General features: G+C 39.2%; 1 protein-coding gene and 1 long non-coding RNA gene across 8 annotated transcripts in view; one reads left to right on the top strand and one right to left on the bottom strand.

The window, feature by feature from the left end:
- The window catches only part of LOC114604632 (uncharacterized), a 105,939-nt gene that overhangs the window by 78,037 nt on the left and 2,309 nt on the right, over nt 1-25,593 (bottom strand). Inside the window, exon 3 of one of the 5 annotated variants that reach the window (XR_013394260.1) lies at nt 18,232-18,452. The exons of 3 other annotated variants lie outside the window; for them this stretch is intronic. This is a non-coding gene — a long non-coding RNA (uncharacterized LOC114604632). Of the gene's footprint in view, nt 1-18,231; nt 19,212-25,593 lie in introns of those variants that run through there. One more of the 5 variants, XR_003708376.2, reaches the window with a different exon arrangement.
- On the top strand, nt 1,194-24,900 carry PDLIM3 (PDZ and LIM domain 3). Of its 3 annotated transcripts, XM_028744955.2 has the most exons (8): nt 1,194-1,584; nt 7,931-8,082; nt 10,556-10,640; nt 16,192-16,259; nt 20,562-20,825; nt 22,092-22,222; nt 23,661-23,772; nt 24,339-24,900. In XM_028744955.2, exons 1-8 carry the CDS (start codon nt 1,492-1,494, stop codon nt 24,526-24,528), a joined length of 1,095 nt encoding a protein of 364 aa, XP_028600788.1. In that variant the 5' UTR covers nt 1,194-1,491; the 3' UTR covers nt 24,529-24,900. The 3 variants fall into 3 exon arrangements, with proteins under 3 accessions (XP_028600788.1, XP_077790398.1, XP_028600789.1); XM_077934272.1 differs by lacking the exon at nt 20,562-20,825 and having other exon boundaries at nt 1,199-1,584; XM_028744956.2 differs by lacking the exons at nt 16,192-16,259; nt 20,562-20,825 and adding an exon at nt 15,323-15,510 and having other exon boundaries at nt 1,199-1,584.

The following is a 25,593-nucleotide window of genomic DNA, read 5'->3' as shown; positions in this document are numbered from 1 at the left end:
TCAAATACTGCTGATTCATGTGTTACTTCTAAGAGACCACCTTCCATTGAAGCAGAAAACTAACAGCAGTCACTTAGTACTTCAGAATGGTGTGAACAGCTTCATTAATTGAGAATTCAAGCAGATTGCAAGGGAAAACTTAAAAGATTGTGCATGCTTGGTGAAGACATTCCTGCCCCATCTCTGATGTGAACACCATGCAAATATGGCTTGAAACACGGGGAGGGGGGGGATATATTTGCTACATTTAAAACTACTAATGTGAACATAGCCTTAGGGAGAGCACTATTTGCTATTCTGCCTTGGGCTGCAAAATGTCTTGAGCAGGCCATGAGTGCTTCATGCCTTCCTCACCTGCTTTGCAATTTTGTTCTGTGATGGTAACCATGCTGGCAAAAAAACCTTCATCATGAAAGGGGGGGGGGATCAAACCTTTACATTACACCAAATCATGTCAACGGCATCCAAAGCATGAATTGGGGACACCTGAATTCAAATCCCTTTGCAGCTCTGAAGGTCACTGCATGGCCTTGGGCACTCTTGTCATACAATCCACCTCACAGGGTTGTTGTGAAAACAGAATAGGACACCCTGAGTTCTTTGGAAAAAAACAGAATGCAAATTGTGTGAAATTCAGCCTTTTTTCTTGGCCAAAAGGCAGGACAAACACACTAAGAAATAAAATGAATTCATGAATAAATCTTATAGTAGCAATTTTAAATATTAATATGAAGAAAAGAGATGATGTGGGAAGTGAATAGCAGGGAAATGAGTGCTTGGCAAACTGTCTCTTTTGTAAACCAATTATTTATATAAAATAAATATCTTGCCATTTTTAATTATTATAAAGTGCCATCAATATGCATGATGAATTTACAAGGGAACAGGGACTTTTCCTGAATAACTTAACCAAAATTCAGCACATAGGAATCAAGGGAGAAGAGTGGAGGGGAAACAGAGGCAGAGGCAAACTAAGGAAGACTATGTATTTATGTATTCTGAGGTGCGTATTAATTGACTGGCAGGACAGCCAGAGAGTTAGAGAGCACAGATTCGGTGGTCAAGAGATGCACAATTCAATCACCACATCATCAAAAAGGAAGCCGGCCAGTTTTAAGAGGCCAACAGGAGGCTGTAACCCGAAGCGCCACTGAGTGCAGGCTTGGGAGACTCCTGGGAAACAGCTAATAAGCTGCTTGGGAGTTGTAAAGTCCACAGAGCAGTGTCCAGATTTTAGTTTACCAAAGTTGGTACTGCTCCCCCCTCTGAGTGGAGGCAGCCTGGGACTGCTGACGTCACTGAGGAGCAGAGATAAAGGGGTGATATACAGCAGCTGGAAAGCGAAAACTTCTAAGGCGTGCTGTAGAGAGGCTCAACTGCTCAGTCCAGGGAACCACTGCTAAGCTGACAGGAACCCTTTCTTACAGAGATCTAGGGAGGAGGAAGAAGAAAAGGGAACCATTAAAGATACCCTCAGAAAATTGCTGAAAAATGCCACAGAACGTTGTCCTCCCAGGACCGGCGCCTTGGGGCTTCAGGCTGACAGGAGGGATAGATTTTAAGCAGCCGTTAATCATATCCAGGGTATGTCCTTTTCCCTTTTCTTCTCTTTTCTTTTTCTTACAATGGCATCCTTGAAGTTGTGGAAGTGTGGAGTCTGCAGGAGGTGATGGTGTCTTACTCAGACAATACATGCTTTGCTGAATGCTTTGTATTTTTAAAGAACACAACACAGGTGGTTGTTAATTTTGCACTGTGCAATCAATGGTTGAAGGGTTTCTTTTAATATGCTTGTCAAGAAGAGTGAGCAGTCTTGACACTGCTATTTCTTCCCATGCACCCCTTACTCTGATGTAGTATTCATCTACTCTGGCTGCCAGCCCCAAACTTGAGCATTTTGTTTCTACATGAAGGGGAGTCAGGGTTTGGAGACTAAGGAACTGGAGAATGTGTCTTCTTTTCCTTTGCTTCCTCCTGTAACATCTTGATTATTCACCCCTCCAATGCTTTCAGAGCCTTCCTCCCACCTCCCCTATGAACAGAAATGAGAGAAACCTGTAGAAAGCAATGGATAAATTCAATTTTTTGCATACTTGAGTTTCCTCCTCAAAAAAAAGCAAAATGTAGCAGCAAATACAGGAGTTCCTAACCATAGCATTAATGTGAATCTAGAACTTCCATCTCTGATGAAATAAGATGTGTCTGTTCTTGCTTTCTCCATATAGGCTCAACTACTATCATATTCTGTATGTCCTGGAAACTCACAGGTTCCTCTTGGACCATTTTGGGGGTTTTATTTTAATTAACAAACTTGCATACGTCAATCTACCCAGGGCTCCCTCAAGTTTATAGAAACCACCTCCTTATTTTTGGTTGTGATGTTTTGCTTTCAAACTGAGAGGTACACAGCCACCCACTTCACTTCACCTAACTGGAACTCTAACGTGCATATGATAACTTGAAAATTTAAAAGGATGTTCTCTTCCCTGTTCAAGCACAAAGATGGCATATATAAAGAACGGAACATCATGCAAACTCTTCAACTGAAACCCTTATGCTACTTATTCTAGTGAAAAGAAACTCAAGGAGTCAGAAATTTGAGGTAGAGAAGCAAGGGGACACAATCCTTTTCTAGCCCACTGCTTTTCCATTTCATCACCTCCTCAAGCCACTCCAGATGTGCATCTCCATACAACAACACAGCTGGGTGTCAGTTAACTAGTTTAACTAAGTTGTACAAAAGGAATTTGCAGGATAGCTTCTTGGGGAAAGGAGCTATACATATTTATTTTCACATTTAGGGTAAGTTCACACAAAATCAGCATAATGAGAGTTCACGGGGAGAGTGGGGTAATGATGTAATTAATTGTGCCTAATAAGGGGACAACTGAAGGATCAAATGTAGACATTTCTGAGTGCTATCTTCAGATATTTTTCAAAATGATTACACACTCACCCTGTTAGTTTGTAACTGGGAACTTGTTGTCAAGTGGGATATACCTTCCTAAAGCAAATCAGGTTAGTAATTTTATTGAGTTCATCTAGGAGCAACTTAACATGTCTATTACAATGCTAACTCAGAGAGTCTTCATACTGAATCAGTTGGGGTTACTTTGCTGACCTCAAAAATCAGCAAAGAGATATAGTTTTAGGATTGATTCATTAACAACAAACTATTTCAAGGCCACACCATCTGTACACAACGTCCTTTACAGGAGCATAAATCCTTGTTGAGCCATCCAGATTGATATACATTTTTGCCCAAACATGCACAGCCACTCCATATCTTTATCCTGAGGCAGCATGCACAAGGATGTGGAATGTTGCCATTGTGGACAAAAACTGTGAGACCTAATTTTGGAATTCACATTTCTGCATTTTCCATTACTTTATAATGCTGATCAAATAAAGTCAGTGCCAATGCCTTATGCAAGAACTGTGATTTCAACACCTCTCTCATTTATTTCATTTTACTGCATGCACAAGTAGAATTAATTGGCCACAACCTTGAAGACCTCTACAGACTGAAAGATAGGATAAATATTTGAAATAAATAACAAAAATAAAAATGCTCCTACTGCAACAAAGTAGTTTAAATCTCATTGAGGTCAATTGAAATGACAGGCACATCCTTAACTGACATTAATAGAACTTTGAAAAGTGATTAACAGCACAGCCCTTTGTTGGCTTACTCATAATAAATTCCTATTGCATTCAGTGGTGATTACTCACAAATAACTGTGCACTGAATCGTAGCCTTACAGAGCAGATCGTGCCCTTTAAGTGTTAAAAATTCCATATGTACTTTCAATATCACTATTTTACAAACAACTTCAATTTCACTGGATGCTACATATACAGCTAGTATTCCTTTCAGAATGAGAATATCTAAACGTATTATCCTCTCAAATTTGTCTGATTGAAAAAGTACAACTACACAAATAAAAAATGCCAGTGTAAGGAGTTGAAGAATTATTGCTGACTTAACAGTATTTCAAATCAGAACTCTTGTTAGAGTTAAGGTACTAAATTTAGGCACTCAAAGAAAAACCAACACAGCTAGTTAGTACCATAAACAAAGAGTAGTTTGTTTCACCAGAACTCCATGCACTCTGAGTGTTTAACCTTCATAAAATGCACAAAGCACATGTAAGCTGATGTGGTGCATGCTTATGGCATCTGACATGGACACACTGGAGAAAGGGAAACAATGTCTGAGCTTAAAAACAATAGAAGACACTGTGGAGTTTTTGGACTCCTATTGCCTTTTATGGCATTATAAGAGGGAAGGACTTTCCATTATCTCTCAAGAAAAGTATTTTAGTAACGCTAGGCTTCTTGCCTGCATTTGTTTACAATAAGCTCAGTCAAGTTTAAAGTTCTATTAACAAAAGAGGAGCTGCATTTATACCTAATTACTGAGAAGTAAATTGTTTGGTATTATCTGAGTCACTGTGAGACAAGTAGCTTTGGGAGCTGCTGAACAAGACTCATTAACTGTCTGTTTCAAGGCCTGCTGCTCCGCACTGCAAGGCGTGTTTACATAAAAAGACAAATGTGAAGACGGATGCCTTGAGTTTTACTGGTACATCTGTTTGATGTTAACATATGTCAACTACTTTGATTCTTTTTCTCATTTATATGTAACAGTTCGGTATTTAGAAATGGATCTCTAAAGTGCGGGCCCAAGCCCCAGAATACTTTAAATCAGTTCAATAAAACCTTAACTCCTTGATCCAAAAGATGTGGATTTATCAGAGCAAGTTCTAAAATCAATGGCCCTAAAGCAGCTTAGGTTAACCATTTTTAAGGTAACTGGCTTGAGGGTATCTTGAACTATCCATGTGCAAACCACAGGAAATATATATGGGAGTCAAATTATTTTGTTTGAGAAACAAAACACCAAACCGTAGCATTTTATAACAAAGTACAGGATACATATGCATTTTTGATAACACTGTGTGAACACAAATTTAAAACTGAACAGTGGAAACACAGTAAGTGCACAGCAAATGGAAGTGTGAACACAGCCACAGTTACAGTTTTAAGAATACATTTATCTCAGGTTGAACTCCAAGTACCGGTAAATGAAGTTGAGCTCCTGGATAATCAGACTTTCCCTATACACTTCAATGGAAGGAACAAGCTCTGTGTGAGCATCCTTTTGCACATCCAGAACTGAACCCTTATTTGAAGTGAGTGCTGGAACACCTGAAGATTGAGTGGGATCCGTGTATACTGTATACCATGGACAAGGAACCTGCAGCCGTTCAGAAGATGCAGTTCCTGTCATTCCAGGTCTTTGGCTACATGGTGGAGCTGACTGAAGTTATAGATCAACAACATCTGGAGGGCTGCAGGTTCCCCATGTTGTACACATTAAAGGGAGCCACACCTTTAAAGAATAATTGCATCAAGGCAATAGTGTCTACCATACATTGTAGAGTTTTAACTTTTCACTATTGGGAGCTTTTAATGACAACTTATTGGACTTTTCTACGTAAAGGTATTTATGGATGAGGGACTTATTTCCTAGTGGCTCAGGCTATCATTTTAAGAGAATTGTACTGAATCCTTAGGAAAATGATACAGGACAGATCTATGTTTTTCAAGATGAAGATGTACATATTTTTTAAAAAATATTTCTTTAGCTATGCCAATTTCCCATCAATTTGTGACAAGATAGCATGATCATTCAAAAATAGCTTTCAAATTAAGCAATAAATCTTTTTGGAATTGATTTTCTAGTAGCGTAGAGTTTTAAACAGACCATAGCAAAACAGAGTAGCCTAGTCAATCAGGTAAAGACTTCACAAGGGAGAGACAGAAGGGGTTACTACCACCTGTTTATCTAGAGAAGTAATGTCATAATCAAAAAGCTATCTGTGGTTACCCAAACCAAATACAGTAAGACAACCCTCTGGAAGGTTTCAAGCAAATGTAAAACCTCAGGGCAGATAATCCAGACAAGCTAAGTATAGAAGTGGATTGAACTGCAGCCCAATCGTCAACATACTGCACTGCTTGCTTGAAGGCCACCAAAATAAAAGCAACTAAGGCAAAAACAGCAGTTTGTGGATTAATCAAAGCATGCTAAGAAACAGTTAAGCACATCAATGCAAGAAACAAAATATTTCCTTATCTAATAACTGTGAGAAGCTGGATTTACAGATTAGGCAACTGACAAGTAGATTACAATATTGTCATGTTTCACAAAAAAGCTTTATCAAGCAATGATGCTTCCAAGCAATAGCTCTCTCTTTTGAGAACCAGGATACACACATCAGTAAGAACCACACATTAGTAAGGCAGACAACTTTTATTCCCTAGTAGGGTTGGTGAGCCTTTACTAATGGCATGACAGGTAGAAATCCAACATGGGTGCACATAAAAATTTTTAGCACATCAAAAACTTTTTTCAGTCACACTAGCTTTTAACATACGAGGGGCGAATTATGTAGACAAGGAATCTCCTATCTGGAGTCTGAACTGGTACATTCTAGGGAAGGCTGCACCAGATGAGATTTCTAAATGCCCTGTGCTGTGCAGGGCATTATAATGAAACTGCAACATACCAGAAATTACCCCTAAGTGTTCTCAATGGCAAAATTATAATTTAAAAAAATAAATCCCCAAAGTGAGACTATATTCTCTGTTTGGTCACTTTGTGACAATGCCACAAGAGTTTGGAAACCATTTCAGTTGTCTGAAATTTTTATTTCTTGCTACAATTAGAATCCCACCTTTCCTCCAAGGAGTTCAAGGTGGTGTACATGCTTCTCCTCCTCTCCATTTTATCCTCACAACAGCCCTGTGTGGTAGGTAAGACTGAGAAACAGTGATTGGCTCAAGGTCACCCAGTGGACTCCATGGCTAAGTGGAGATTTAAACCCTGGACTCCCAGCTTCTAGCCTGACACTCTTACCACTGTGCAACACTGGAATGTGCTGAGGAGGAGATCAGGTCTGGAACTTCCAAAACCCTTAGCATTTGCTCAAGCCAATATATCACTTGCTAAACTCTCTATCAGACATACTTCATGTCTGGTATTTTTTGAAGGGAGAAATATTTCTGTAATTCTTCAGCCTTCTAGAAAAGGCTTGTGCAGTTTAACATTCTCTTTCACAAGGAGAGGTGTAGAAACCAATAGGAAGGAGTGGTTCATGGCAGAAACTAGTCCCAAGGTTGCCAGGCCACAACCATCACCTACACCAGACTTGAATGAGCAATATTTGCTATTTCCTCTGTTTTGTAATTATGACAAATTTCAAAAGTATTAAGCCAACCACAAAACCTGTTACATGCATAAAACTGTATAAAGCACAACAAATTATATAACCTGTGTGCCAACCATCATCACCCCATCCATATGCAAAGCAGATAAAGAAAATATTAGAGAGCAAGTTTCTGTTTTATACATCCATACTGCTAAACAATGGCATTATAACTCATATAAAACACTGAGAAATTGATATTACCATTGCAGATAGACTTGTTGACTCATGGTCCCTTGCTGCACATTCCATGTCATGCAACATAATGTAGATGACAGTTGTCTGTCCTCACTGGCAGCGCCAAAACTCTTTTGAACATAAGCTTGTTTTAAACTATTGCTGTATAATTTTATTGAGGGGGTTTTTTGTAAACAGCTTTGTTTTTTCTACAATCAACAGTGTATAAATTTTATGAAATAAATAAATAAATGCTAAAATATCAGCTAGCACCAAAATAATAATAAAAAATAGAAGCTAATGCTTACATGCTTGCCACAATGAGCCACAGATAAACTACAGCTCATACTTGAAATTAAGTGAAGTTTCATCGCCTCCCTTATGTGTGTCAAAATAAGTTGCACTGAGATCAATACAACTTCTTAGGTGGAAACAGGCCTACTTATCATTTAAAAGAAACATCTTATGTTTTTTTCCAGATCACTCCAGGAAGCAAAGCTTCACAAGCCAATTTGTGCCCTGGTGACATCATTATAGCTATCGACGGCTATGGCACAGAGAACATGACTCACAATGATGCACAAGAGAGAATTAAAGCAGCGTCACACCAGCTCTGTCTGAAAATTGAGAGGTAAGATTTCACTATATTCTTGGAGTACAATACAGTGGTACCTCAGGTTACAGACACTTCAGGTTACAGACTCCGCTAACCCAGAAATAGTACCTCGGGTTAAGAACTTTGCTTCAGGATGAGAACAGGAATCGTGCGGTGGTGGCACACTGGCAGCAGAAGGCCCCATTAGCTAAAGTGGTACCTCAGGTTAAGAACAGTTTCAGGTTAAGAACGGACCTCCAGAATTAATTAAGTTCTTAACCCGAGGTACCACTGTAATGGATTCAATGTTTCCCATCTAAATTAAAGTTTGCCATTATCTGATGATTTCAAACATTCATAGCCATGGATCCAATAGATTTCTGGGCCCAACATCCTAGATTTAGATGTTATTGGCATGATATGTGGCAAGATTTCCATGACAATTCCTAGTCCTGTTTCCCTTGGTGTGATATATCTTATGCAGTTTCTCAGACTATTTTCAACTAAATAGTCCCTCTGATAAACAGCACTGCTCCTTACAGGTTCAAAACAAAATAGTACTCAGTTTGGCCTTGAAGGGAAGGCACAAAATCGAATCAGGCTGTCTCCCAGGCCACCCATCAGTGGGTGATTTGAGAGCAAGAAATGCTAGTCAAGGGGCCAATCAGGTAGAAGCAAGCAAAGTAAGGACAGGGAGAAAGCATGAGCACAGAATAACCTGCTGCTCAAGAGTGAGCTGGAATTGGATTGGGCAATGTTTAGTTAGTCAGGGCCCTGCAGGACTCAACAAGAGGAATGTGAGACTGCAGAAGCTGGAGACAGTAGCTGGATAAGATAACAAAGAATTCAGCAAGGGAGTATGACTCTGAGGTATAAGGAAAGTTGTCTCCAGGCCCAAGGCTGCTGGTTCAAATTCCAGTATGCTATTGTCCATGGAAACTTGGGGCATTGCTTCTTCTCACAGACACCAAAGCAACCAAATTCTAAGTCCCAGCTCAATTTGCAGTAAAGGGCAAAAGTTTGCATTTCGCCTAATTGCATTTTAAGATACAGCCCACCCATTCTATTCTTGATGTTACCATTGTCCTTACATGCTTCAGCTTTTCCACTGTGCACATTCTTACCAAGCACAACCTTTTCTTTAAAAGAAAACCCAAAACAGGTTGATTGTATCCATTTTATGTTTTGTTTAAAAACACACACTTTGGATTCAGAAGTGGCTCAGTTTGGACGCAGCCACTTTGCTAGCTTCCTGGTAGGTGTGTTGCTGTTGCTTACTGGGAAGGACAAGGCAGTGGGGAGGTTGGTGTGGCACAAACACACCAGCAGATTAGTGCCAACATCCCCACTGCCTCTCCCCTCCTCTCCCTCTGAATAAGCAACAGCAGTCCATCTGCTAGGAAGCTGGTATAGTGGCTCCACCCCACCCAGCAAGTCACTCCTGCCTGTATTGCTATGGGGTGCTCCCAGATAGATATTTATTGGGGGGATCAGTGCTGCTTAGGCAAAGTTTTTCACTTTGCATACAAAGCATCCATACACACTGACTTCAAAATGCCAGCTTGCATCCCACCCACATTTAATTTAGATTTACCCTGTCTGAGATAATTCTGTTAAGTTGACATAACTTGTTGCCAATGACCCATTTGCAATACAGTGGTACCTCGGGTTACATACGCTTCAGGTTACAGACTCCGTTAACCCAGAAATATTGGTTCAGGTTAAGAACTTTCCTTCAGGATGAGAACAAAAATTGTGCTCCAGCGGCGCGGCAGCAGCAGGAGGCCCCATTAGCTAAAGTGGTGCTTCAGGTTAAGAACAGTTTCAGGTTAAGTACAGACCTCTGGAACGAATTACAGTGGTGCCTCGCAAGACGAAACTAATTCGTCGGAAAAGTTTTGGAAAAGCTTCAAAAATCACTAGTCTTCAAAAAACCTCAAAAAAGGCTACCACACCGTGTGCTATGAGTTGCTCCTCGAAGTCAAGTCGCAACTGTATTAACAGTTTTAAGAAAAAGGAAACAAACTTGCAAGACGTTTTCGTCTTGCGAAGCAAGTCCATAGGGGAAATCGTCTTGCGAAGCAACTCAAAAAAACAAAAACCCTTTCGTCTTGCGAGTTTTCCGTCTTGCGAGGCATTCGTCTTGTGAGGTACCACTGTACGTACTTAACCCGAGGTACCACTGTATTAAACCCCCATTTGGAAGCATCCTTAGACTTTCACAATTCCTCTTATCTTTCTTTTGCCACAAGTAAGCTTACAAGCATTATCTGAAATTTTCCCTACTCAACAAAAACGAAAGGACCACTGTCCTATTTTTCTTTAGTTACCAATTCAGTATTGTCTACTTTTCATGTAATATTTAATATACAAAAAAAGTTAACTTATTTAAAAGATAAGTTTTCATGTTGTGATAAAAGGGAGACAAAAGCTTTGGGGGCTTTAGGATTGCATAACACATTGAATGCAGATGTGCTATATTAAGGATTCTTCATTTTTCACCCTACAGGGCAGAAACAAGAATGTGGTCTCCACAAATAACAGAAGATGGTAGTCCACATCCATTCAAAGTAAACTTGGAAGCTGAACCACAGGTAGCAAATCACTTTAAATCAGCAGCATTCCCATTGTATTTTGCAGCAGCTTACTTACATCTTTATTATGTTTCCCAACGTCTAGTTAACCTCCTGTTAAACATAAGATATCTTAAAGCAGTACATCCCTATACTTTTGTATGAAAAACCATTGGAAACTGTAAGATTCTTACATCTGTTCTGGACATGATCTTGAGCCATTAAATTCTTAATATCTCACATGTTCCAGAGCCGAGTCCCGACACTGAAAACAGCTTCTAGGGAAAGGCCCCAAGGACCCCTGGTTAAATTTACCCATCCTCACTCACCTGAGTATCACACCTAATCCAAATAAGTCTACTGTCTTAACCCAGGCCACATCCGCACCATACATTTAAAGCACTATTACTGTATACCACTTGAACAGCCATGGCTTCTCCCAGAGAATCCTATGAATTGTAGTTTGTTAAGGGAGCTGAGAATTGTTCGGTGACCCCCTGCCCTCACAGGGCTACAATTCCCAGAGTTTCCTGGGAAGAGGGACTTATTGTTAAACCACACTGGGAATTGTAGCTCTGTGAGGAGAACAGGGGTCTCCTAACAATTCTCAGCAGCCTTAACAAGCTACAATTGCCAGAATTATTTGGGAGAAGCCTTGTCTGTTAGTGGTATAGTAGTACTTTAAATGTATAATGTGGATGTGTCCCCAAATTGAAATTTGTAAGTCTCAGAATTCTGAGGGAGTCTTATCTTCTTGGTCAGGCAGAAACCCTCTACTGTATCCTCAGCCTGGTTGATTTACAGCCATCCTGGATGTAACACTGATGTAACTTTCTTAACAATGCATGCTTATGGTTAGTTAGTGTGTGACACTAAACAGATTACCCATTCGGGTAGTCATTATTCTAGATGAACTGGTCTGAAGTAACTTGTGATATCTGTTAGGGGCACACCACACCGTGAGCTTGAATAGTAATAATATTTGGAAACTAAGGCACGCATAATAGAAATACTGCATTGTTTGAAATCTCAGTAAAAAAATGATATGTCAAAATCAAAAATACTGAATTCATTTTATAATGCTGAAAATGGTCTTTTCAAATCACACATTTTAACCTATACAATGCCATCCTGATAAACAGGCCAACTGGTTTGTTTGAAAATACTCTTCTGATGCTTGTAAAATTCAAAAGATGTCCACCATTTAGAGCTATCTGTGTGATTATGCCCCTAACAGCTTTGTTGGGACTTATAAATTATGTGCAGTGATTACTATTTAAATTTGGTCTTGAGTTGTCAGTGAATTTATCAAACAAATCAGACAAATTTTAGAGGTTTATTCATACGATAAATGCAAAAGCTGGACTGTTATTTTTTCTGTTGCTTGCTTTGCCATTTACACTTTGTGCACATGATGATATTTCTAGAAACTAAAATTAACTCAAACTCATTGCAGCAATGATATACTTTTACAGTAAGACATTACAAATATGATGTTGTTATAATATGTACTCTTTCTGCACTTCCATCTGTAAACTAATCCCAGTTAAAAACTAGTTGATGATATATTTATCAGTTAATTTAGATATAACATGGTTTCTGACTATTTAGGATTTACTTGCATTCTTAGAAATGCACCTTGATTCCACAAGCACATTTACTTGGAAGTAAGCCCCACTGATAGTATAAAACTTTGCATTTATCAACAATCCCACTAGGTTGATATACCAAACAAGTGGAAATCTTGCTCAACCTGTCTGGCTTTTGAGATATTAACAAATATTTCCCACATTTTTAAGCATTTTCTCAGCTATATGGACGAAGGGTGGGTGTTTGAATAAAAAAATACAACTGCAGATTTTATTGTTAGGATGCTGATGTGCTAAATATGGCATGCTATGGGTTTGCTGCATTTGCTTCTAGCTACAGAATGTGCACAGCTGAAACATGTGGCTGAGTTTACAAGATATTTCAATGCCAGGTGTGCCGACACTATTTAAAGATTAGTTTACTAAATCAACCAAAATGACTCAAGCAAGTGAACAGCCTCACTTAAGTAGGCTGTAGATGTAGGTTTTTGGTTTCAGTGGCACTTTTGTCCTTTGACTTCAATGAAGTGAAGCATTCTATTTAGAACTCCACACTATGGTGTTTGCTTATATGCGGGTTTTTTCAGTTTAGTCTTGCCTACTTTTAGAACACTGATCTACCCCCGCGCGCACACACATATATATACCTATTATGTGTCCATGTCTTTTTTACTGAAGGTTAAGCTGATTTGTGGCTGTGCATGTGGAAAATAGATGCATTTTAAAAAGTTTAAATGACTATTTAGCCTTTTCATTTCAAAAATTGCTGTGGGCACTCCCAGACAGCTTGTTTATTTAGCATTAATCTTGACTTGGTTACACAAAGCTTATGCAGAAGTTAGATTATATCTGGTCTTTATGGAGCATTTGTTCTGATGCATTTGTGGGAGGATATACAACAGGGGTCAGCAAACTTTTTCAGCAGGGGGCCGGTTCACTGTCCCTCAGAGTTTGTGGGGGGATGGACTATATTTTGGGGGGGAAACGTATGAATTCCTATGCCCCACAAACAACCCAGAGATGCATTTTAAATAAAAAGAACACATTCTACTCATGTAAAAACACGCTGATTCCCAGGCCGTCTGTGGGCCGGATTTAGAAGGCAATTGAGCCGGATCCGGCCCCCGGGCCTAAGTTTGCCTACCCATGATATACAACAAGGAGCATTCATCTTGATTTGCTTACAGGGTGTTTATACATCTTCCTGTGAATCATTTGCTTATTCCACACTATTTACCTTCCAAATTGAAAAAAGCAGATTTTTTTTAATGGCTTTGTTGTGCTAGAGTACTTTGATCCACACTAATTGCACAAACCTAAATTTCCTGGAATGTGCTTGAATCCCTCCTGCAAAATATTATTAGGATTGTTTCAACAGTAGCCTCTAAGTGGTAAACAATAAGGTTACAAAAAATTCAATAAGCACAAATCTGGTTAAAACATAAAATCAGAAAATCTTAGCATTAAAATGCCTGCTAAAATAAGAAGTACCACAAGTTAAACAGAGGCAGACTGTTTGATCCCAGCCAGGAGCATATTCCACAGAACTGGACCCACAATACTGAATACATAGTTATGAACTGTGCATGCGAGCTATGGGGGATCACTAACAGTGACTCCCCCAAATACCTCAGCAATTAGGCAGGAATATAAGGAATCAGTGGTCCTTAAAATATCTGACCCCAATTGTTGTTTTGTAATTGTTGAGATTTGATTAGAGGCTAGGAGAGGATAAATGTATTAGATTTTATCCTTCCTCACATTGTTGAGTTCAGCAGAGTGCCATTCCTTTGCCACTTAAAAGGGAGCTTGTATAAGCTAGCTTTAGCCTTTTAGAATAAACCAGGGTGCTTTAAGGCAGGCTGGATTTTCCTGATATTACCCACCTTTTCCTCCCCCTCAAATAATAACCACACAATAGGTTTTCTGGAAAAGTTAAAATAAAATTTACTCACTCAGTCTACATCTTCAAGAACAGCAGTTACAGCAGCAAAATGTAGGCAGGCTTAAAATGCTATTTAAGTTACTAAGAGACATTAAAGTCTAGCTTAGATATGGAGTCTGAGCTGGAGGTTACAGGTATTATAAGAAAAAAAGGTGTGCCCAGGAAGGGAGGAGCATACTAAGTTATGCCTCTTCCTGTCAGGACACAAAAGGGAAGTGATCTCACAGTCCTCTCTAGTAAGAACCGAAAGAAAACTCTATGAGCTTCAGCCCCTATTATGTGCCTAGCTAGAAAAACATGATTTTTTGATTTGACGGCTATAAATATCCTGCAGTAATTAATACAAGAACCTTGAACCTGGCCCAGTAATATAAGGATAGCCAGTGCAAGCTTTTAAGCACTAGAGTCATGTGCTGGTGGTAGTTTGGCCCTACCAGCAATACAGCTGCAGCAGACTGGGCCCAATGTTGACTCCACAGAGAGCATTGCAATAATCGAAGTCTTAAAGTTACCAATGCCTTGTGGCCAGGGCAAGCTATCCATGTCCAAGACTGACTGAAAGTATCATTTCACAGTTTAATCTGAAACATGTTTACTCTGACATAAATCCTACTGATTTAAATGGGACCTACTCCCAAATTAAATATGTTTAGGATTGCAGGTTTCTGTTATTTAATCTGAGACAGAGAACCCCCTCCCCAATCCCTGATAACGTCTAGCAATCCAAACTATGTCATTACATGTGTAATGCAGAGTTTTGCAATACCATGTCCTTTTATTGGATGCAATTTGCAGGGACAAATAAACTTCAATGACAATGTGAGTTGACTCATATTGGGATTACTAGAAGTTACTGGGGAAGACAGAGGGCACGGTGGCTGCTAATATTGACTGCACCTCTTATGTAATATCTAATTACAGCCATATTTAGCTACACAGCCAAATTTACAGTTTCTTCTACAGAAATTAGCAATGACATGTTATTGTCTATAAGTATATATCCTCCCTATACTCCTCTATATATTTTCTATGGTGAAACACAGGATGCTTGCTTAGTGGTTTGCAGCAAGATGCGTTTTATTAATAAGTAGCAGCATTGCCAGTTGTGCTTGTTATTGGCTTTAATGTGCATTGTAGCTTTGTGTATTTTGTCTGCCTGTTATGCACAGGAATTCAAGCCCATTGGTACAGCTCACAACAGAAGGGCCCAGCCTTTTGTTGCAGCAGCAAACCTCGATAACAAAAGACAGGTGGTGAGCTCTGCCTATAACTCTCCCATTGGGCTGTATTCATCTGGCAATATACATGATGCTCTTCATGGACAGCTACGGGGCCTTATCCCCAATTCACCTGCAAAGTAAGTAAGATGCTCTAAGATGGTCTTTTGCTGCAACATCTGTTTAACTGGCTTCATGGTCTCAAGTCCAGCTCTTGCTATTCTTTTTTCTTTCTTTCCTGATGCTCAAAATATACAAAATGTTATTCAAAAAATTTACCTCTAAAATGAATCTTCAAATAAGCAAGACCAATATTATAGACATTTCTCTTTCAGGGGGTTGGCTACACAAGACATTATTCTTATTACGCACATTCCAGCCAAAGCTAAATACTGAAGGCACATCCTATGTGCATGCACACACAAGATGCACACAGGAGCAAGCCCCATTGGTTTGACTTACTTCTGAGTAAACATGGATAGGATCAGACTGCAAGTCTTATTGATTGCAACAGGCAATATATATATAAATGGTGTGCAGCTTCATCCTATGTGTACACATATGTAAGTCCCACTGTGTTCAATGGGACATATTCCAAAGTACATGAGTTTAGGCTTGTAGCCTAAAAAGTTAACTTTGGCTTGATTGTTCCTATTGTTCTCTTTTTCTCACAATAACATCAGATGTATTAATGTTACTACTATATAACTTACAACTCAATAATTTACAACATGTATGTTAACTAATCTTTTCTGGAAGCAAATATGCTTGCTTAAGTTAAAAACAACAACCCTGTATTTCCTTTTCTTCTTCTTCTCCAGGACTTGGGCTACTTTGAACACAAGCATAACATTCGGCCCAAACCTTTCATAGTCTCTGGCCCGAGCAGGTTATAACTTCTCTGTGTAATCTGTAACTGGGTGCATGGTGTTTGGTTTTTTAATGAAAACAGTAACAATGCTATTTCAGTATGTTGTAAAGCCTTCTAATGAATAAATGCTTGCTTTGCAGCACCTATAAATCTGAGATCAAATGCCATCAAATGCCAAAAGACACACCTGTTTCATTTGTCATGGAGAAGAGTAGTGAAAGGGCACACTTTTTGTGCAGTTATTGATCAAAGTCACAACAATCTGCCAAGCAGTAATGTGCCTGCAATCAGGTTAATTTCAACTGAACCTACATCAGAGAATTGTTTGGTGCATTACAGAGATCAAAACTGAAATATCACACGTAACATTACTTACAGGGCTTTAAAATATGTAGTAACGTACATACAAACAAACAAACTACAACAACACTATGATGTTGGGCTAGAAGGGAGAATAAGAAAGGAGGGAAGGACCTCATATGGAACCTCCACAGGCTAAGGCTACCCAGTGTACATCCAAGGACGCCAGTGGATAAGAACAAGATGGCACTCTGATGAAATAGAGCAGGGATAGTTTGATAGGGATGTTTCTGTCCTTTATGGAATGCTTAATGATCATTCTTATACAATTCTTCAATGGAGGATGTTACTTGAGGGTTGAAAATGGAGAGCTACATAAGTTTATGTCCTGCACGGAGCTGACCATTTTGCAGTTAATGTGTCATTAACAAATTACACATTGATACTCTCAATTTCTATTTCATAGGCAAATGATACTATTTTGTTTATTTGGTTAGATTGTTTTGCACATCGCCTTTCATCTGAAAATCTTAGGGGTGGGTAGCAGTTAAATTCAGTAAAATACAGTTCACATCCATACATACCATTAAAAACACAATAAAAGCAAAATAAGTTACTAAATGTCAGTGACCATTCCCTCAAGTCTAAATAAAAAAGCTATGTTTTGAGCTTTTTAGAGTAAGTGCCAACTGAATTCCAAGGGACAGGGAGTTTCAAAGCCAGGGTGCCACCACAGAAGCTGGCATGCACATCACCACTCCTAGTGCTGAAGCACTAATTGCGGGGCAGGGGCTGGTGCACAATTCGACTGCTGGGCAGAAGTCCAGGAGACCAACATCAGGTGGAGCGAGATATGATGACAGGTGGAACCACCTTCTGACTTTTTGTAGGCAAGAAGGCAGGCAGAGTGCCTCACTTGTAGTTTTATAAAACATTTAATGTGTCAACACGAATAGAAGTTATTAATATTGCAGTTGCTGTATAAGGGATTATTATTATGACCAGAATGCAATTGAAATTAATAAGATTTTGGAACGCAGAAATAAAGAAAATCATCAAACCATCAATTCTAGCATGCGGGGGGCCACCTTATCTAAATTATATAATTTGGTATTTGAACGATTGGTGTTGGTAATTGTAGTATAAATTGGTATTGCTATAGCGAGGCTATTATTAGATTGTTATTGAAAACTAATAAAAATTATTATCAAGGCAGGCAGGCAGAGGAAGACTGGCTGAGATCAGTCTGAGGTTGTTGGGGCAGTACCCTGTATGCCCTAGGACCAGCGCCAACAGGCAATAGCTAAGGCCTCCCTCACCAATCTCCCAAGTTGTGTTGTAAGAATAAGTTGTGTTGTGTTGCAGAGTATATAGTTCCATGCTGAGCATAATTTTTGAGTTTACATAGCAACATAAAATATCAGCTGGTGGGCGTCTGAAATATTTTGCTAAATGCACTCCTTCTCCTTCTGCAGCACTCGTGGGAAGTGCCCTATTGCTTCTAACAATACCTGGCTGTTAACAGTGCACTTCAGCTTCTGGAGTTAACAGCATCATCATTGACAAGCTTTGCTCATGCTTTCCAAACATGGATCATGGTTTTATTTCTGAGTAACGGTGTGTGGCTGTATGGCTATCCCCTTGTATGGATATTTAGCTTGAGTGATCTGGCAACTGTAAAGTTTCTTACTTGCTTTGGCACATGTGCAGCTCTTCTGGAATTCTTTGTCTTGCCTTTGATGGTAAGGAATGCACTTTTCTTAAGGCAGTTGACAACATGGTCCTACTTAAATTCCACATGGCATCCCTGAGGGAAGTTAGTTCAATGAAAAAGGATCCATGATGTAGATAAAGCTGCCATTTAGCTGTAGGTGATACTTCCCTCTTTATAATATTTGTGAGAGTAAACACCTGAAATTCAGTGAAAGATGACAAATAATGAATATTGTGAATGTCTGAAAACTCAGAGGTATCAGTAGATGCAACAAATAATCTACATGTTGCTATCAGTCACTAAAAGTGATGAATCAGAAATCTGGTTTCAATGTTCCCAAAATTTGGCACTGTGAATGTTCACCAAATTTGGAACATTAAGGTTCCAGTCCAATAATTTTACACCCTCACTGTCTGGGAGGCAGTAATACGCACTGAAATCAGTGGGGCTTACTTTTGAAAGAGGCATAGGATTGTTCTGTAAGGCTGCAGTCCTTTGCACGCATGCAGAGTATAATTTCTTTCTGACGTAACGTGTTTAGTAGGATTATGCTGCTGTAGTATTTACATATTAGTCCTACAGCATGTTTATCCAGAATTAAAACTTAATTATTTTTGTTATATTTCTGCTAAATAAGTCCACATCCTTAGAGTAGTTTCACATATCTTAAAAAATGGTAATGTTGGCAATAGAGGATGTGCAGCTGAACTGTCTGTTCACTCCCCACAGTTCCCATCTAACAACTAAAAAGGGCACTTACACACCTCTCGTTACCTGCTATGGGCACCCCATGGGCATCTCACCATGGGAGAAATGTACAAGTTGCCCATTTATTTCTTGCTAATTGCCTCCTGCAATATTCAAAGTTACCCCTAAGCTCCCAAATTAAATTAACTGTAAATTAAGGGGGTTTCCATCTATCTGTCTTAGTAAACCATGCTTAGGAGGCAGATCATGCCATATAACTATTATAGGGCTTAGCCACAACTGAGCATTATTTAGCCAGTAATCCACTCCCCATCCCATTTGAATTAGACTCAAGTAGTCCACCCCATATATACCTGAATTTGTACATAGAAATTTATTAAACAACAACAATAAATAAGAAATACATTAGGAGCAACTTGAGTCTTTCCTGTTCATACTACTAGGCATTCCCTTTTGTGTTTTTCCACACTGGAGAGCCAGTGTGGTGTAGTGGTTAAGAGCGGTAGACTCGTAATCTGTGGAACTGGGTTCGCGTCTCCACTCCTCCACGTGCAGCTGCTGGGTGACCTTGGGCTAGTCACACTTCTTTGAAGTCTCTTAGCCCCACTCACCTCACAGAGTGTTTGTTGTGGGGGAGGAAGGGAAAGGAGAATGTTAGCCGCTTTGAGACTCCTTCGGGTAGTGATAAAGCAGGATATCAAATCCAAACTCCTCCTCTTCTTCTTCTTCTTCTCAGCTTCTCATGTGTTGATTCTATTGGTAATGTTCCAATGGCTTTTAAATGGGTAAAGAAGGCACAGCTTTTCCTACCACAGTGAGATTTGTGTCACATAGCAATTCTGAACCAAGAAAAAAATATGTGGTCAACTCCTAATACAGTCCTAGTCTATGTAGTTTGTGTCTTGGACCATTGAATATTTAAAATTGATGACTCTAAATTAAAAACTGACAGAGAATGCATGCTTTTGTAATCCAAAACGAATGCAAGAAGAAAATCTGACACGTCTGATTATTTCTGTGGCATCAAAGACTAAATAATTAACAGATCTTTACACCTGCTATATTAGCATACTGGTGCTTGGGATGCCTTGTGGTGCCATTACCTCAATGTGTTCTTAGGAAACAGATTCCACTAGTGCTGTTGCAATGCTGTGCAAGCATCATAGTTATGCATTGGAACAGTACTGGAAATATCAGTATTATCTCACGAAGTTGTTATTTTATACATACGATTGGCAAGAGAAGCTTTAACTTCCAAAATTTCTTCTGATTCTGATTTACTGTTTGAATCTGGCCATTAACCTGTGCCATCCTTGACGTAATTATGTGCTGAAGGAGGTAGTATGAGACAAACAAACATTTGATGAACTATAAAACTTAGAAGTTTTGCATAATAGTTGTGATCTCTTTAAAATTATGGCAGATTATACTCAGTAGAAAAATACACAAAAGTTATCTTTCATAAAATGTGTTTTTTCTTGCATTTGATTCTTTTGGGCGCTTTTGTCACTCTGGGGAATACTTCTGCTCCCTGTTATTCATCTTCTTTTCCTCTCTGGTTTGCATCACGTATTTTTGTGTACTGGTTTTTGGCACAGTGTTTGCAGTACTCCTTCCGGTATTGACGGCGGCAGCGGACGTAGCACACCCTCTTCAGTTAGCACTGTTAGCACTATCTGTCCTACCGAATTGAAAGCTGCATCTAAGATGGCCCCCAACATTCCTTTAGAAATGGAACTGCCTGGTGTCAAGATTGTACATGCTCAGTTTAACACACCTATGCAATTGTATTCAGATGACAATATTATGGAAACACTGCAGGGGCAGGTTTCTACAGCACTGGGGGAAGCCACCCCGATAAGGTAATCCAAGCCACAATGTATGGTTAGCTTATTTCTAAGGCATGAATAGTGCTGCCATTATTGTTGCTTCATTAGTCGTTAAGACTTTTAAATATATCTAAACCATGCCAATTTGAAAGTCAGTGTGAAATTCTGAAAGTCAATGCCTATTTAGTCATCAATTTCAGTGGGATAAAGACTGCCACCTTGGTGAAAATGTTCTATGGAAGATGTACAGATGGACAAAATGTAGCCTAAATTGAGAATTATTAGGAGAACCACTGTGTCATGCCAGGGAGATTAAAAATGAAGTTTGGTTAAGTTTCATATAAATGTTTTTAGGTTTGTGAAAATTTTATGCATTCTAACTTATGTTTAAATTAGGGACAAATGCTTGAAAGAAAATATTGTGACTTCCTAGGGAAATGAAGAGTTTTAAGTTTGGTTAAGTTTTTATATAGCTTTATACAATTTGTGTAAATGTTACTTTGATATGGGTATATAGCTCCCCTTATATGTCCAGCTCCTACTTTGTGATAGTTTGACAACTAGAGACTTGATAACAAATCTCAATCTCAGCTTGTAAACAGTCACTGTTTACTCAGCTTGTAAACAGTCACAAGAGTCCCATAATTGATGTCAACAGGAAATGAGACAGTCAGATAAATTGCCCTATATATAAATTACATTTACATTAAAGTATATAGCAATTGTCCTGCTAATCTGCTGGAAATTGGGCATCTCTAAACTTTTAGAATTTTGTGTGCACTCACAAAGTAGCTACATTTTCTGGACAGTGATTCCCTGGGGTGTTCATTAAGTGAACTGACTTTACCCATACTGCACTCCTGGACTAAATGTTTATTTATCATATTACAAGTAGTGGCAAGCATGTAAAAAAAAAGCTTTGAGTTGTTTTTGTTGATGGGGTTCATTTTCACCAAGTATGAACTTGGAAATGCCATATTATTCCCTAGGGGTATTTTGTGTCTAGTAACTAATAGAAGCTTTAACCCTTCTTGTGGGATGCGCCAGTTGCCTATAAGATGATGATTAAAAATCAAGAGTTAAATCTAAAGTGATTAAGCTTTAATTTCCTTTGAAACTGGTAAACTTCATTTTCTGAGCTTTATATTTGTTCTCTGTGTAGATTTTCTTTTGCACATTGCTAGAATGGAACATGATCTGACTTCATTCAGTTCTGTGCCTTCCACTTTTGTTTTAAACAATGCAATTATAGTGAACATTTACTGGTTAACTATCTCATGCAGCTCATTGATTTTTCAGTGACCCAGTACCAGCTGCAGTGCCCCAGTCTGATGTGTATAGGCTGCTACATGATGATCAGCAAGGACCGAGTAAGCCACGTCAGTCCGGTTCCTTTAAGATTCTCCAAGACATGGTCTCTGATGAATCTGGTTAGTTGCCATTTTTGTACGGCATCTCTCTTCACTTACATTGCATTACATGTCTATGATGCAGCCAGGCACGCCACCTCCTAGGGGCAGAGGTTTCTTCGGCCCCCTCAATATATGCTAGCAGAGGGCCAGGCCCCCTCAATATTGAGAGGGCGGAGAAGGCTGAGCACGACACTGTTCAGTGGCTGCCTCCTCCTGAGCTTGAGAAAGGAAGCTGCACGATGCAACTACCTCTCCTATGCTCAGGAGTCAGGCACTAAACTGTCCTGCACTCGGCCTCCTCCCGCTGGTGCAACATTGCACATGCATTGTGTGCCAGGCACATGACATCACTCACACATGATGTATGCCAGCCCCCAATCTTGCACGCAAGACAGCGCCTCTGGATGCAGCCACTTTGCTTAAGCTAAGCAGGTTTTGGGCTTGTTAATTACTTAATAGGAGGCAACTCAGGACATCACTTACACATTGTCAAAAAAGAGGGAAGACATCACCAAAAAAAGGGCACAAGCCTGCATAAAATTTGCGTGCTATGATTAACATATACAGATGTGAATTAAGAAAGAATTACAATAATTTAGCTAGACGTAAGATACTTCTCATTATTGTGGGGAACACTGTGACCAGGTAACCTGTGTGCCTACTCAACCTGTTGATAGGAAACTTCCAAGGTTGCTGTTCTCTCTTCTTACAGAGATGGGAGACTTGGATTGGAGTGCACTTCAAATAAAATATTCCTTTAAAGAGTGAGCTATCCCCTGATAGCCATTCAAATAAAGAACTGTAAAGTAGGCACACATGGAACCTTGAGTTCCATAATGGAAGAAAGGCACTAAATAAAGTAAAGCCTAACTGGAACATGCACAGTGATACCAATATAAAATGTTAACCAAGAGGGTTAAACAAATGCAGACCATGTGTTCACAGTAAAAATGAGAGGGAGATAAAAGTAGCAGCATATATCTATTGCTTAATTAAATGGAATCCTGTAACTTACTGAGCAGTCCCATAACTCAGAAGTAAATCCAATTGTGTTGAATGAGGATTGCCCCCTAGTGTTTATCGGAATGTGCCTAAGGGAGAGAGGCTATAGACATGGCACCTGCAGATAATGAGTAAACTTATTTTTAAAAACAGCTTAAAAATTGAGGAAATGACCAACATTATGCCAGAGAATTTGGACGGTTAAAATAATAATCAGGCTTCATGTGTTTTGTTAGGCAATCCCTTGTTTTCTTTTATTTTGTTTTAATACTAATGAGCAATCTCATCTAGTAACTTTGCAGATGAGAATGTGACACTAAGGGAGTATTTTTAATAATTTTTCTCCTACACCATTTCCTCCGTCTAAATTGCATTTAACCCAAGACACTTAGAAGAAGCCTTGAGGTCTGTCCTGTCCTGTAAACAAAAGTGGCATATTTTTCTTTTTCTCCAGATGGTCGGGCCCCTGCTATAAGGAGTGTGAAAGCACCAGTAACGAAGGTACCTGCTGCTGGGGGAAGTGTGCCAAAGGTGCCCTTGTGTGACAAGTGTGGAAATGGAATTGTGTAAGATATTTTATTTTACTTCTAATTGATTCATGGCATAGGTCTTTGGAAAAGTTCACATCAGTTTGTGGTGGGTGGGTATCTGTGATTTCTCTTTCATGAAGTTAAACAAAATTCAAAGCATTCATACCTCTTTATAGAGCTATTTTTTATTACACATTTTAATGCATTTTGTTTTATTTTGTTGGTGCAGCATATATTTTTAAAAGGTTACATAAGGTTTGGGACAATGCTATAAATAAAGTCTGCATAGCCTGTGTTGCTCTAAAAGAAATGTTGGCGAAGCTTCTTGATTTTACATGCTCTTCTTAGCTCCCACTGAAATTCAACCTCAGCAGGGTGCCTAACAGATGCTGTACAGATTGGCTGTAACAGCATATGATCAGGAGCTGCAGAGGTGAAGGTATCTGAAATTTACTTAGTGGTTTTCATCAGTCAAATTTTGGCTTGCAGGCATCTAGGTATATTTTATTTTTATTTTTTATTTTTAAGAAACCCGATTTTGTATATTCATAATTGAACTTTAACTTCTTTTATTTTCACCCCCCCCTTTCTTTGATCTACAGTGGCACAGTGGTGAAGGCACGTGATAAGTACAGGCATCCTGAATGTTTCGTGTGCTCTGACTGCAACCTCAACCTGAAGCAGAAAGGCTACTTCTTTGTGGAGGGGCAATTATACTGTGAAGCTCATGCACGAGCTCGTATGAGGCCCCCAGAGGGATATGAAGCCGTCACTGTTTATCCCAAGGCTTAGCTGTCCGGAGAGACACAAATACCTGCATGCTCACATAAGGCACTATCCGCTTACAGCAGCAATACGACTGAATGCAATCCAGCATTCTGCTTTTTAAAACAGGGAGGGAGACAGGATGGAGAAGTTGGGAGAAGGATGATCATTCTTGTAGCCCATGTTGGTATCTATGGGATTATTTCCCAAAACATTATCACTATGGCTGCCAGTGTAATCCAATGAGTTATAAATCTGACATGCTATATTAAGATCCTTTGCAAATTGAGTTCATGTATAATACTATGAGTAATCTACAGTGAGAGAACCATACTGTATTTTTAAAATGTACCTCTGTTTCTCTGTACAAGTGCAATTAAATGGCTTTTTTAAAAAAGACATGTTCTGCAGCAGCATTTACTCCCCAGGTGTTTGTTACCTTCATATCCAGTGGAAGTGGGAAGACACATTCAGGAATATAATGTCTGAAGAAATATGACTTGTGGTGGTAGAAGCAGTGGTGGCAAATATCACAAGTTTTTAAAGGGAAGTGAAATAGAGGCAGATATCTCAAATTAGCAGTTGTTGTATCTGCATAGGGAAAAATAACTTCAACCTCATACATTTTTGGAAGAAAACTCTGTGATAAAATAAGTTTAAGCTCGTGTCTAGAGAAGTCAAGTGCAAGACTGTTGACAGGTGATGGCTAGTATGAAAATGGAATATATACCTTAATGTTAAGACTGTAGCCTACTTTATCTCCCTAAGGCATTGTTATTGCAATGTTCTGATGTAACCTATATCTTACCTGAAGGAAAAACATCAGTCCTCAAACCCTTTCTAAACCTCCTAATCCAGGCCCCCATCTAGCCTCTGGCTCTATCCCCAGGCCACATCCCCCACCTGAAAATATGCCCCTTCTCTGGGAGACACCAAAATGATTTTTGCTGGGGAAAGAGTAGTGGTTGGGAGTACATTGAAAACAAATACATGAGAAGAGATTGCAAATGTACTTGTGAATTGAGTTCTCAGAGGAAAGGAAAGAGCTGGAGAATAAAGCTATCAGAGGGCACGATGCATATCGTTTTCCCA

The sequence above is a fragment of the Podarcis muralis genome, chromosome 9 (genome assembly GCF_964188315.1).
Source record: "Podarcis muralis chromosome 9, rPodMur119.hap1.1, whole genome shotgun sequence".
Classification (NCBI taxonomy): domain Eukaryota; kingdom Metazoa; phylum Chordata; class Lepidosauria; order Squamata; family Lacertidae; genus Podarcis; species Podarcis muralis.
This window is presented reverse-complemented; position numbering and strand designations above follow the sequence as displayed.

Coding starts and splice junctions, on each gene's coding strand:
- PDLIM3 (XM_028744955.2), top strand. CDS start 1,492: ATGCCACAGAACGTTGTCCTCCCAGGACCGGCGCCTTGGGGCTTCAGG. Junction 1,585..7,930: donor AGCCGTTAATCATATCCAGG/GTATGTCCTTTT, acceptor GTTTTTTTCCAG/ATCACTCCAGGAAGCAAAGC. Junction 23,773..24,338: donor AAGTGTGGAAATGGAATTGT/GTAAGATATTTT, acceptor TTTGATCTACAG/TGGCACAGTGGTGAAGGCAC.